At 38.4% G+C, this 14,879-nt stretch overlaps 1 protein-coding gene across 2 annotated transcripts in view; it reads right to left on the reverse strand.

The window, feature by feature from the left end:
• lama2 (laminin, alpha 2) overlaps positions 1–14,879 on the reverse strand; it is a 374,730-nt gene that overhangs the window by 33,808 nt on the left and 326,043 nt on the right. For both annotated transcript variants that reach the window (XM_073057306.1, XM_073057305.1), the window contains exons 46-51: positions 13,716–13,849; positions 10,637–10,796; positions 7,602–7,726; positions 2,224–2,386; positions 1,979–2,123; positions 1,754–1,892 (exon numbers count right to left, since the gene is read on the reverse strand). In XM_073057306.1, coding sequence (XP_072913407.1) covers positions 1,754–1,892; positions 1,979–2,123; positions 2,224–2,386; positions 7,602–7,726; positions 10,637–10,796; positions 13,716–13,849 — 866 coding nt within the window. The remainder of the gene's footprint in view (positions 1–1,753; positions 1,893–1,978; positions 2,124–2,223; positions 2,387–7,601; positions 7,727–10,636; positions 10,797–13,715; positions 13,850–14,879) is intronic.

Genomic DNA, 14,879 nt, shown 5'->3' on the forward strand with positions numbered 1-14,879 from the left:
TAGGCCTCACCAACATCTTATACAACCAGCATAACATCCATCTCTTGTAGTCAGTACTTTGATTTATGAAGGTCAATGAGCCAAAGTTTTCTTTATGACCTTATCTACCTGTGTCACCACTCTCAATGAATTATAGACCTGCATATAGATCCCTTTCTTCTCCAGCACTCTTCAGTGCCCTATCGTTCACTGTGTAAGACTTACCCTGGTTGTTCCTACCGAATTGCATCACCTCACACTTGTCTGCATTAAATTCCATCTGCCATTTGTCAAGCAGGTCCAGATCCTGCTGCAAGCTCTCTTCTTCACTGTCCTCTACACCCCCAGTCTCGGTGTCTTGCAGAGATTTGCTAGCATATCTCTATGAACTCCTGATAAGGATCTTCACTTGCTCTCTCACTCATAAGTATGGGTGTGCATTTTCCATAATTTGTGCCTATGTTGTCTATAGAAACTGCAGAGTAGAATTCTGACAGAAGGTTATTTTCTGAAAACAAAATCTGCTTTTCTCTCTTATACTAATGTGGTCTCTCTTGCTGTTTTCAGAGTTTTCTGGTCTAAGCACTGGATATTATATTAATTGAAGTGATTTCACAAGCCCGTGGGGAGCTTCATTAGATGGAAGTGAGTGCTGGAATATCCAAGTTCACAGCTACCAAACATAGCATAGGCCGAAATCGTGGGAATTACAGATGTATACTACTGACGAATGAGGGTCCACATTCACAACAATATGTCAGCATTTGTATAAATTGCACACCAACGCAGTGCATCTACCTGGATTACCTTCAGACACAGAGATTGGTTTATCTCTATCTATCTGCCCATTCCCCACCTTCATTGAGTAAATGTTCAGAGGTGAATGAACACTGAGAGCCTGGAAAAATTTCCTCCTGTTCATCTCTGTTATTGGCACTCCCTGGGCCCACCTCAGAATCCAGCCGGATTGCCCTTGAGGTTCTGGCAACCAAATTCCAAGTGTGAGAATGGAAAGGCAGAGCCTATTAAACTCTTTCTCTGTACCTCATTGTTATGTACATCTTTCACATTGTTATTCTCCTGATGCTCACCCACAACCAGACCACCACCGGATTTTGCAAGGTAATCTTTAGATTACCAACTTCATCACAAAACCATCAGATTGCTCAGAGAGCAAATTCATATATTTACAAATAGAACTATACAGACACACACCGAAGTGGCAGACCTGTTTGCCGAAATAGCCTGTGCTTATTTTTAATAGTCCACTTGACCTCCTCCCTTTCTTCCGTCAATAACAATGAACAGAGCCCTTTATTTCTCTTTCCCTTCTATGCATATCCAGCTTTCTGTATGTCCAAAATCAGTGTTTAAATAAACTGATCACTAGTAGCAGATTATGCATTCTTTGATTTTCCTTATTTCAGAGTTCTAATTTCATCCTTATCAATGCATTTTTCTTTTATGGTGCCTCAATATCCTTTTAATACCATAAACAGCGCCCACTACGCCATTGTAACATATACCAAAATTCAATATAGAGTTTAGCACATTTATCCGCCTTTTAACTCTAGACATCCTGAAATAAAACCTTATTGTTGATTTGCTTTTGTTATCGCCTTACTGACTTTTATTCTGTTTTAGTTATAGGTATTTTGTGATGTGTGCTGGAATCAGATCTCACAGAAGGTGCGAATTAAAATATATTTAAACTATAATTCATAAGGAACTGCAAACGAATTTATTAAAACTGTATTACTGCAGAAACTTGTACCTTAAATTTTGTATTATAGGCAGGCCACCAAAATATATCTTGTCATTATTTTTCAGATTGAGACCAAAGTTGGTTCCAGGAGAGTTCATGTGTAGGCGTTCTTCTTTATTTGTTATTACATCATGTATGGAAATATTTGCTGCCAAAATGGGAAATATTTGATTAATAATACAATCCACTCAATGTTCATTCATAAATTAATAATATTACTGCAAAAAAGAATACCTTGTTTCAGAATTCTTGATAATGTGAAGGATTTCCATTTTCCATCATTGTGACGTTCTGTACTGGTGATATTAGCTGTACCTGAGCCTAGGTCATAGCTGACCTTTATTCGCCCGTTAGTCAGTTCAACACTCATGAAATCTCGCTATCAAAGTGAAGGAACATTTAAAAATAATGAATAGTACTCTGCTCAATCATGTGAAGTGAGGAAGATTTGTTTTGAATGTATTCAACATGACATTTACCAGATCTTTTGTGGCAAGATACATGAGAAGTGCATCTGAAGAAAATGTTCTAAATTTGAAAGCAATTGCTGACACATTTGGGTTCCATCGAGTTGGTCGACTAACACCTGCATAACCTTCTCCATCAAACTGCACTGTCCCTTCAGTGTCAGTGGGTTGTGGGCTAGAAGAAGAGGACATGTTATTAATAACACTTGGAACTGTTAACATCGCTTCATTAAACCAGAATAGATTGTCCCTAGGAGTTTCCAAAAGACCTAAAATAGCTTAAAATTATTGTTGGTGAACTTAGCACAGCAATTTTTAAGTCGTCCCTACAAGGTCAGCTCCTCTTGTTTCTCTTCTAGTGTCTGTTCTCTGTTGTCCAATTCAGCGAGATTGTCCTCACCTTTTGACAACTCAATTATTGACATTGCATTTCCAGCAATGTTTCTCTTTTCACCTGAATCCACCAAGATCTTTTTTTCTGGCTTCCTGCTCTTCAACAATGATAAAAGTCCTTTTGAATATATTACAGCCAGTGTCTCTCAGCACCACCATTCTCATCGCAACGTACACTAAATGTTGGAGGAACTCAGCAGGTCAGGTTGGAGACATGGAAAAGAATAAACAGTCAACATTTTGGGACGAGATCCTTCTTCAGGACTGCCAAGAAAGGGGAAAAATAAGAGTAAGATTGTAGTAGAAGGGGAGGATATCATTTTTGACTGATGCAACAGGTGTTTCCATTATGTTATGGCATAGCTTCCTCTGTTTCCTAACATTTTTTTCCATTACCATTTGTTATTTAATCCAAATGTTAGGGATTTTAAGTATCAGATTCCAAGTTACATTTCTAACCATTTTGGTCTCCACATCACAGTAAGTGTTTATTCCCAGTTATGTAACATTATCACGTCTTACACACATACTGGACCTTCTCCGTTGCGCACATGTCACTTCCTGACTTGAATCTTCAGATAAACTTCTGGACACGGCACCTCGTTCTGCACCAGCCATAGGACTGAGCTCATCCAGAATTTAGCAAATTCCACACCACGCTCTACTTCTTTCTATTTTTTTGTTCCTGATGAAGAGTCTCTCAGCAAAATGTCTCAATGGGTTATTCCCCTTGATAGATGCCTCCTGACTCCCTAAGTTGAACTACAATTTTCTGTGTTGCTCAAGATTTCCAGCAGCTGCTGAATCTCTTGTATCTACTTCTTACTAAATTATATTGCAGCCAGTCCTCAAAAATTCGATTTCAACATCCCATTGTTTGTTCTCAATCACTTTCTTGGTTTTCTCAGAAACATCTGAGTCATGCCACCCACCCCACCACTCTTTGTCTTACACTCGTTAATGGGATCATGACAAGCACCTTACCAAAAGAGTCTCTGGACAAGCTATTTTTATCAGCCTTCCTAGATATCACTCCAAAAGATTCAATTACTAGTTAGACATACCATATTGACTGAAACAACCTCTCAAGTCTTTCCATTTATCTAGTTTAATATAATATCATTTATACTTCTGTTCTTTTTTAACAAGCGAATCTTCCAGATCTTTCTTCAATGCATTTCTAGATAAGTATCATTACTTACACCAATTTTATGATGACAGGTGTGAAATAATCATTTAGAACTGACTTCATATTTTCTTCCTACACAGAGCAGTGATCATTTTTCTACATAATAACTTTGCTATTGCTTTGTTACAAGTCCAGCCCCGGTTAAAATGCCTGTTTTATAGACACCCCATACACACAATGGTGCACTTAGGAGACCATCGTGATGGATGGGTGTGATTTCCTGGCTTTTGTAAGGGTACAGACATTTTCATCCAGGTGAAAATGAGCCTCTGTACTTCCCTCTGCAACTCAATCCAGATTCCTTCAACCTCCTCGCTGGCGATCAACACAGGCGCACCTCAAAGATCTGTGCTTAGCCCACTGCTCTACTCTCTCTACACTCCTGGCTATGTGGGTAGGCACGGGTCAAATGCCATCTATAAATTCGCCAATGACACCACTCTTGGTGGCAGAATTTCAGATGATGAAGTGGAGGCATACAGCAGGGAGACAGATCAGCTGGTTGAGTGGTGTAACAACAATAACCAACCGACTGTGGACTTCAGGGAGGGAAAGACAGGGGAGCACACACACCCGTCCTTATTGACGGATCAACAGCGGAAAGGGTGAGCGGATTTCCTGGGCACCAATGTCTCTGAAGATCAGGGCCCAACACACTGATGCAATTATGACAAAGGTGTGACAGCCATTACACTTCATTTGAAGTTTGAGGCAATTTGGTATGTCAACAAAAATCTAGAAAATTTCTAAGACTTATTTATTGAGATACAGCACAGAATAGGACCTTCCAGCCCTTTGAGTCGCACCACCCAGCAACTCCCCCCCCCCCCCCAATTTAACCCTAGCCTAATCACGGAACAATTTGCAATGACCAATTAACTTACTAACTGGTACTTCTTTGGACTGCGGGAGGAAAGTGGAGCATCTGGAGAAAACCACAGGAAGGATGTACAGACTCCTTATAGATGTACTGTGGAGAGCATTCTGACTGGCTACATCACTGCTTGGCATGCAGACTCCAATGGGCTGGATCAAAAACGGCTGCAGATGGTTGTAAAGTCAGCCAGCTCCATCATAGGCACAACACTCCCTGCTGCTGAAGATATCTTCAAACGGCAGTGCCTAAGACATGCCCTCTTTTTAATCATGTAGAGGACAGTGAAGAAGGCTATCAAGGCATGCAGAGGGATCTGGGTCAGCAGGAAAAATGGGCTGAAGAGTGGCAGATGGAATTTAATGCAGACAAGTGCAAAGTGTTGTATTTTGTGGTAGAACAAAGAGCTCTGTGAATTCAGATCCGTAATTCTTTGAAAGTGGTGTCACAGGTAGATAGATCTCATAAAGAAAGCTTTTGGCAAGTTGGCTTTCATAAATCAAAGTACTGAGCACAGGAGATGGGATGCTGTGTTGAAGTTGTATAAGAGGCCTAATTTGGAATACTGTGTGCAGTTTTGGTCACCCACCTACAGGAAAGGTGTGAATAAGGTTGAAAGAAAAATTAGAAAGATGTTGCCAGGTCTGGACAATCTGAAATATAAGGAAAGATTGAATAAGTTAAGATTTCATTCTTTAGAACGTAGAAGATTGAGGGGAGATTTGATAGAGGGATACAGAATTATGAGGGGTATAGATAGGGTAAATGGAAGCAGGCTTTTTCCATTAAGGTTGGGTGGGACAACAACCAGGGGTCATGGGCTAATAATGAAAGGTGAAAAGTTTAAGGGGAACATGAGGGGAAACTTCTTCACTCAGAGGGTCATGTGGAATGAACTGTCATCATGAGAAGTGCATGCGAGCTTGATTTGAACACTTAGGTGAAGTTTGGATAGGTACATGGATGGTAAGGGTATGGAGGGCTATGGTCCCAGTACAGCTTGATGGGGGTAAGCAGCATAAATGGTTTCAGCATGGACTAGATGGGCCAAAGGACCTGTTTTTCTGCGCTGTACTTTTCTATGACTCTATTCCACCAGGGAGGAGGTACCGGAGACTGAAGATCCACGCCCAACGTTTGAGGAACAGCTTCTTGCATTCATCCAACAGATTTTTGACAGTCCATGAACCCATGAACACTGCCTCGCTAATCCTCTTTTGCACTGTCCACTTTATTTCTTCTTGCAAATTATAGTAAATGTTATGCTTTGCACTCTATAGCTGCCACAAAACAACAGAGTCTGATGCATATTTAATTCCATGTGCCTTCATTCCCTGACGGCCACAGCCCCAGCCCCACAACATCCCCACCCCCAGCTGCGACAATCAAGGGCTGGGTCAAACCGAACAGAACTGAGAATGCCGATTCAATGAGGCCAGATGGTGGCAGCCCTTCCATCTCAGCGTGGCAGAGCTTTGTCAATTTCTGACTTACCAACAGCTCGGCTTACAAACAATGAGAAGCCATTGTAACCTGGGTGCTGCCTATACACCAGCTACGCATTCACAACACCTCGTGTTTTTCTTGATTTGACAACGAGCCTCAACTTCCTTGTTAATTTCACTCCTGCCCCTACTAAGTTTCCCTCAACATAAGCCTTCTTAATTAACATAATTCTCATATTTGTTCCTCAGAATATCCACAGGACGCTAGATTTTTGACAGCTACCCTTTTGCTTAGTGGATATATATTTCTCTAATTCTTTAGTTTGAATAGCTCCCATTCCACTTAGCATCCACTATTGCTAAACCATATTGTAGCTTAGTAAAATTAAACTTAACGTTCCCCTCCCCCCACACGTGGAAACACCCGCCCAATTAAGAACTTTTAATCCAATTCTACCTTAGACATTTTTCCATAATTTAGCTAATCACAAATTTAAAACAATTGGGAAAAATAGAAAGCTGACGAGTACAAATGTTTACTCACACTGTGTTACGAGCTTTTGGGAATTGCTTAAAAAAGTGTCAGAAGTAGTTTCAAGATGGCTCTGGATGAAGAGAGCAAGTCCAGGGGGATCTGCAGCACGTACTACCTGAACACAAGTCATAACCTGATCGGCCACGGCTTGTCACCCGGGAGAGGGTGTCCAATGTTGAAAGACCTGAAACGCCTGATGACCAAGGTTACATCACTGTTGATGTGGTCAGAGCATTGTGAGAGGTGTTCTTCAAATCAATAATAACTTCTTAAAAAGAAATGGGGCAAGAAACAATTGAAAGAGCAGGGGAATGGTAGCAATTGTAAAGCGGCTTCACAGAACCTGTACGTAAATGATGTCTTTATTGCAGAGTTTGAAAACTCAGTATAATATGGTTCTGTTCAAAACCGATCCTGCTCCTCTGTTGATTAAAAATTAGCTTTGTTTGTCACTTGTACATTGAAACATACAGTGAAATGCGTTGTTTGCATCAAATCAAATCAACGTGGACTGTGCTAGATAGCCCACAAGTGCCACCTCACTTCTGGCACCAACATGGCGGCATGCCCACAACTCACTGACCCCATCTTTGGACTGTGGGAGGAAACTGGAGCACCCAGAGAAAACCCACGTAGTCACTGGGAGAACATACAAACTCCTTACAGACAGCAATGGGCATCAAACCACAGTGGCGGGAAATAGGAAGAGTGGAATCACTTCTTTAGAGCAGAAATACAATTTGGTAAAAACTGCACTCTTTAAAGAGTTTTGGCATCCGAAACAAACTAATTGTTGAAAAAATATGATTCGACCTTATGTTTTCTTTTTGTGGGTAACTTTTCCTACCAGGCCAGAAACTATTCCATTTTCATTCTCCTGTTTTCAAAATGAACAACAAAATAGAGTGACAGTTGCAATGATCGTGGAGTCTATACTTGGGAAAATATACATACCTTACAACACAGCCTTTGCACTCTCCCTGTCTCTCTCTGTAATTCCACAATCCAATTGGCTTACGATCCAGTGAAGTTTCACCCATACATCCAGAGAATGTTGTTGTTTTGACTACATCTGATTTCTTGAATGATTTAAGGAGAGCAATTAAAATCACAGTACTTAATTACAACAGCTGATCCTAAATAGAAACACATCGATAGGGGTCTGTGAAATTCTGATCTGTTCTCTACATGCAGAACACCTAAGCAGTTTGAAGTGTAAAAAAAAAATCATTATTTTAGTTTTATTCTGAGCAGGATACAGAACGTCTGCAAAGCCCTAAATTTCTTAAGGTATTACTAACATGGAGATTGCCTAAATTAGTTAGAGGAAGGAGGCTGTATGAATTTGAAGAATACGAAGTGCTAATAGCAGCTCCACTAATGCCATGAGACGCCAAGACAATTAATGATATTCTAATGTAACCAGGTCACCATTGGATATCATTTTTTAATGTTAACGTGCACTTATTCAACCTGGTAATGCTGAAATAGCTGCCTGTGCCTTTAAGAGAAAATGGTGATGTCATTGTGCACATGTGGAGTAGAAAGAAGATTTACCATGTTCTAGAGAGAATGTTAAGTGTTAGTCATATGTTGAGAAAAGATTTTCACGAGTAAGGTAGCGGCACTGGTTAGCGTGGTTGTGCAAAGTTATCGGCCTAGTAGGTTAGTCTTTCTAGTAATTTAACGACGAGGCAATATAGTGTAAAAGTTTTTGTAAAAGTTTATTTTTGTCTTACTTTATTGTTTCATGATTGAATGTGGATTTAACAGAGTAATGTTAACGTGTTAATCTCTGTTCACATAATGTGAGCGAGGAGAACTCGTTTCAGGGTTTAGCCTATATGTGTTTGGGAGTTAAGCACATGTGCTCCAAAGTGAGTATAAGGGTAAAGGGTTGGTGGGATTCTAATATTGTTTGTATTGTACTTCTTTTAGAATTGCTACTACCATATGGATTTTGTATATCTTGTTTTATTTATTTTCATACTGCATACATGACCAGTTTATAGACAAGGTTGTGGTCTGAAATTAAGCTGATTGTATCAGCAGAACTGTTTTTTTAATTCATTTTGGGTTTTTTTAAATTTTGATACCCTCTTTCTGCATTAAAAATTTTCAAACAGATAAAAGAATTAAAGACCAGAAAAAATATTTGTTGTCCTGAGTGTGTATTTTTCTCAGGCTACAAAACCAATATGCTATCAACCCATCCAAAATTAGATGAGCAAACTATGTCTCCTGTCTGTTACAATCAACTCCCTCACAATGTACATCCTTTCAATCAATATCCCAGAACTTTAGCAGAATCTAATATAAACAGGTTTCATTTACGTGCTGTTTCACTTCTGAATTTTCTTATGACTGTAAGAAATGACTGGTCCATTTAACCACTTCATTAGATAATGCCTGATTGGAAAAATATTCACTAAAAATCATAAATTAGCTCTCTGTAGATTTTTTTTTTGATTGTTTTAACTGATTTGAAATCTGCACTCTGAAGAACTATAGGACTTGAAAAACCATACGAAAGCAGAAATCGCAAAAAAAAGACTGAAACAATAACTAAGCAACACCTATAAAAAGGTGGGAAAAACTCAGCAGGTCAGGCAGCATCAATGGAGGAAAATAAACAGTCGATATTTCAGGCTGAACCCTTCACTTGATTAAGAGTCTTGACCTAAAACATCAACTATTCATTCCCGTCCATGGATGCTGCCTGACCTACTGAGTTCCTCCGGCATTTTGTATGTTTTGTCCTAGATTTCCAGCATCTGCAGAATCTCTCGCACCTCCAAAATAAAACTTGAACAGATGGTTTCATTGCACTAGCAATTTGTTTTCACTTTTCCTCTGTGAAGGAGACTAGAGAATTTGGTGGTCTTCATAGATTTTTCTTTTCCAATAAGTAATTTAAAATGATCAGGCTTTAAAACCTGGGCACCACAATGCACATTTAGTGTCTTGATGGAAACAGCTTCATATCTGCGAATTTGAGAGCAATTTTAAATAGATTGAACTGTAACAAAGATTCTCCACAATTTTTAGTTGGCATTTTTTCCAGCTCCCTTATTTCCTATGCCATGTGATTGCTGGTGGTGCAAACCTATAGCCATGAATTCATCAGACTTCTTTGCAGAGAAGTCTGTAAGTTAACATGACAAGGAAATAAGGAAGGGCAAATGAGATTGATGGGATTGCTCTGTCAAGAGCTGGCATAGAAGGAGGTGACACATGGTCTTCTTCGCTGTTGTCTTTCAGTATCCCAGTTTTACTTTTCAATGGGAAATTGCTTTCAATCAGCATTTTATCACATTTATGAATAATGAATATAAAGCTACAATGCAATGAATCCATGTTATAGACCAGTTCCCCAAGTAATACTATAAAAGGGCCTGTACGAAAAATAATTCTTAGAAATATCATGCATCAGTTGGAGCTCACTGAGGAACTCTCTCGTCTCTGGATCAGAGATGCTGTACTTAAACCTGCTCCAGGGACTTCAGCCCATAATCCAAGCTAACACACTAATGCACATGCAGAGATGATGGGATTTGGAAATGTCACTAAACAGAGGACCTGTCTACCCTCCCTGTTCTACATGAACTTACTAGTAAATAAGCTGTCGCTGCTTTCTGTTTAGTATTTATTCCTGCAAACAGAGGCATAGTGAGAACCTTGCCACGTAAAAGTTGTAGAACACAGTTGGAATATTTCTTCTGCTACAACAGTGATTATATTTCAAAACGTACTGCATCAACACCAAAGTGCTTTGAGATGTCTTAATATAATGAAAAGTGCTCTATAAAGTTGTCTCACTGTGCACAGATATGCTCAAGAAGTGATTCAATCAATGTAGCATTTAATATGCTAATTTTGCAAATAAATACTGTATCCTCCAAACAGAATAGATGATTTTAGCAAATTAATCATGAGTGAATTAACATTGTAAATCAAATAGCCACATCACGAGAAATGCTATGCTGTACCTTTACTTCTCCTGTTAAACCACCGACAAACAAATAAGCATTTGCATCCACGTCAAGTATTGTGTAGCCTTCAGGTGAGACTCCGCTGTAAACCGTTGGCATGATGCTTGCTCTTGGGCCATCCAATGCACGTACGGAAATTGTACCATTTCTTCTAAATCTTTTGTACAAAAGAGATTGATCATTGTTTAAACATTAAGGAGGAGCTGAAGATCAAATATTCTGCAACGACATTAAATATTGCTTGAATGTAATTCGTTACTGCAAGGGAAGTTCAAAGGAGACTGCTCAATACTACTTCCATCTTACGAAGATGGATGTGAGAAAATGGAGATGGAAAGTTAATGATTCTAGAATCAGGAATCACTGTGAGAAAATTAAATATTTTAAAATTATTCTTACTCCAAGTTATTCCTCTTCTTTAGTTCCTCAAATACACCGTTCCCGAATAAGAGTCTAGCAGGTCCATTTTAGCCCTTAATCTAACTATGAACTAACTTATTTAACTGCACAATAGTATTATGTTCAACTAAATTGTCACATAATACTGAACAATAGGATCAGGCATCTAGTTCAATATTCCACAAGAATATCCCCAACTTTCTACTGAACACATTTGAGACACTTTACATTTCTCCTTTATAATATTTAACTCCTCTTAAATCTATCTATGCTAATAAGCTAAAAAAATACTAATGTGGGGTTCTGAGTAACTCATTTAAAGTTTCTTCTGAGTAAAAATAATTCTCCTGAAATCATTATTGGATTCATTCGTGATGCTCATACATTTGTCGCCATTGTGGTCTCCCGTGCAAGTGAAAATGTATTCTCATGCTTATACAAGTCTGATGAAACCTTAATGATTTTTATCAGCTGAAACTTCATTTTCCCTTTTTCCCCCCGTGAGAAAAGAATTCTAGTTTGCTCAATTTTTCATGACAGGTGTAACATCTTAGTTCTGGTAAGAACCTGATATCTTTTACATTGTCCATTGTTTAGGTTATTGTCAGGTCAGTAGAAAAAATCACTGGCTTCAGTCTACCATCAATGCAGGACTTGCATGTGTCCAGGACAAAGAAGTGGGCAGGAAACAAAATGTTGGCAAACACTACCCACCCAGTAAACTGCCTTTTCCAAAGGCTCCCTTCTGCAAAGTGCGATAGAGCTATTACAACAAACACATCATGGCATCGTAAAAGCTTCTTATACCAGGCAGTTAATATGATCAAGCATTCTTGTTAGCTCCCCCACCCACTCTGTCTGTTACCTCAGTCACTGCACTGCACTGTAAACACTTTAAATCATTTAATAATTAGAATCAGAATCAGATTTAATATCACTAGTGTATGTTGTGAAATTTGTTATTTTTGTGGCAGCAGTACAATGCGATATATAATAGAAAAAGAAACTGTGCATTACAGTAAGTATATATATATTAAATAGTTAAATTAAATAAGTAGTGCAAAAACAGAAATAAAAAAGTAGAGGTAGTGTTCATGGGTTCAGTGTCAAATCAGAAATTGGATGGGTATAAGGTAATTTCCAGCAGACATTATGAAATACCGTCAGACTGTTGAACACCCATTATCAGCATTTGAAAATTTGGCTGTCTACTTACAGGCCCAGTAAAAATGTTGGTGGATGGAAAGTAGTCAGGAACAAAAAAAAAATCTGTATATCACTGTGACTTTGATTCCATTGGTATCCTGTTTCCACCCAGAAATAGGCATGGACATTGGTGCTATCACTTTCCAACCAAGTGAGATCCCGCTGCTATTCTTAACAAGCTCATTAATCTACATATATGTGTGTTCTTTTTTTTAATTAGTTTTTTTATACATTTTCTACATAGCTACAGATAAAAAAAACCCCAGATCAAAATGAAGAACATTGATACAGTGCAAAAATAAACATACAATAATAATATGATACAAAGAAAGATAATTGAGAAAGCACCCAAATTGAAGACATGTAAAATTAGTATCCTCCCCAAGCCCCGCAACAAAAAAAACTCCAGACCAACCACAACACAATATAGAGAATATAAATCAGGACAATCAAACCCCCAAAACTGTAAATACACTTAGCAACAGAAGATATTAATGCCTACTACCAAAAAAAAAGAAAAAAAAGAGGAGCTGAAAGCAAGGGACCAAAAAAAAACCCTAGTCAAGAGAAAGGTTATGAAAGTACTCGATAAAAGGTCCCCAGACCTTATGGAACTTTAAATCCGAATTAAGAACTGAATAATGAATTTTTTCAAGGTCTAAGCAGGCCATAATATCGTTAAGCCATTGAGCATGCGTGGGCGGGGCAACATCTCTCCATCTAAGGAGGATTAAACGTCTAGCCAGGAGAGAGGCAAAAGACAATATTCGACACTTAGTCGAACTCAGACGTAAATCTGTCTCACCCCAGAAACTGAACAAAGCAATTAAAGGGTTAGGTTCTAGGTGGTGATTCAGAATATACGATAACGTTATGAAGACATCTTTCCAAAATTTCTCCAAGCTAGGACAAAGCCAGTACATATGAATGAGAGAGGCCTCGCCCCTTTTGCATTTATCACAAAGTGGACTAATGTTAGGGTAAAATCGAGATAATTTAGATTTAGACATATGGGCTATATGAACAATCTTAAGCTGTAAAAGGCAATGGCGAGCACAAAGAGAGGTTGAATTAACCGATTTGAGAATCGAGTCCCAAGTCTCATCAGATAAGGAGGTATTTAAATCATGCTCCCATGCCATTTTAATTTTATCCACATATATCTGTGTTCTATCCAAGTTATTTAACTTGAAGGGAAATTTAACATTGAGGAATCATAGAAGTGACCTGTCCAGAAGACCTCATAAGTCATATAAACACACCAAGTACTCAAATATTTAAACCTCAATGAAAGATAAGAAAACCTCACCATAATTAATAGACAGAACTTATTAATGTATTTTGTCTGAGAATGGGAGGCCATGCATGTTTGGGGTGGAATTTTTAAAAAATATTTTTCTTTAAACTATTTTAATAGTTTGAGCTATTGATATTTAGTTAATAGCAATCAAGTCAGAAGCATGAAACTTACCTTGAGGCTTCAATTCTGTACCAATACTGGTCATTAATGATCAAATCTGGATATTCAACACGCCCGACACCAGATCCCACATCCCAGAGGAAGCTGACTTTGCCTTTACGCATCTCAATTGCTAAGAAATCAGTCTGTTAAATAACAATAAAATCAAAGTTGAGGGATAAAGATTAAAATCAGCTTTATCTGTCACATGTACATCAAATCATACTGTGAAATACACTGTTTGCATCAATGACCAACACATCCTAGGATGATCTTGGGGAAGCTCATAAGTGTTGCCTCGCTTCTGAATCCAACTGCGCATGCCCACAACCTACTAACCCAAACCCGTACCTTTGGACCGTGAGAGGAAACAGGAGCATCTGGAGGAAAACCACACGGAATATACCAACTCCTTACAAACGCCAGCAGGATTTGAACCCTGATCGATTTTTACAGCTGGAGCTGTTAAGCGCTGTGCTGACCGCTACACTAACGTGTCGCTCCAATAATTTAGAAACCATATTAAAACTTTAATTAATTGACCTTCAAAGAGGCAGTAAGTGTAAATTTATAAACAATTTTTAAATGCGAAAAAGAGGTGTAACACATTTCTTAAAATGTGCTTTCGCTCATCTCCAATATGCAGCATAGCAGGATCAAAGCCATTCAGATAGTTTCTTATGCATAAATAAGACAGCTCAGTAGAAATACTAACACTAACCATTGAATAGAATGGATGGAAAAAAAACAATATTTTGCTTTTTTGTGTGATTGGAACTGTCTCATCTTGGCTTTAAAATGTTTAATTATTCAAGGATATATTCATGTAGTCAGAAAGTTGAGGATCGAAGCTCCATGAAATTTGTGAATATACAGTACATATTTTTAGAATGAAACATTAAATAACTGATCAGGGAGTGTATCACTGTCAAAGGTTCCCTATTTCAAGAACCTGTCTACCCTCTAACCAAATAAGAAGAGGGAAGATTTTAAATTAACCAGTTAACATTTCTGATTTAAGTGAAAGGGATAGATAAGATAGAAGTAAGAAAGTTGTTTCCATTGGTAGGTGAGACTAGGGGACATTGCTTCAAGATTCAGGGGAGAGATTTAAGGACAGTGATGAGGAGAAACTGTTTTTCCCAAAGAGTGGTGAATCTGTGGAAATCTCTGCCC

Source organism: Hemitrygon akajei, chromosome 9 (genome assembly GCF_048418815.1).
Source record: "Hemitrygon akajei chromosome 9, sHemAka1.3, whole genome shotgun sequence".
Lineage (NCBI taxonomy): Eukaryota > Metazoa > Chordata > Chondrichthyes > Myliobatiformes > Dasyatidae > Hemitrygon > Hemitrygon akajei.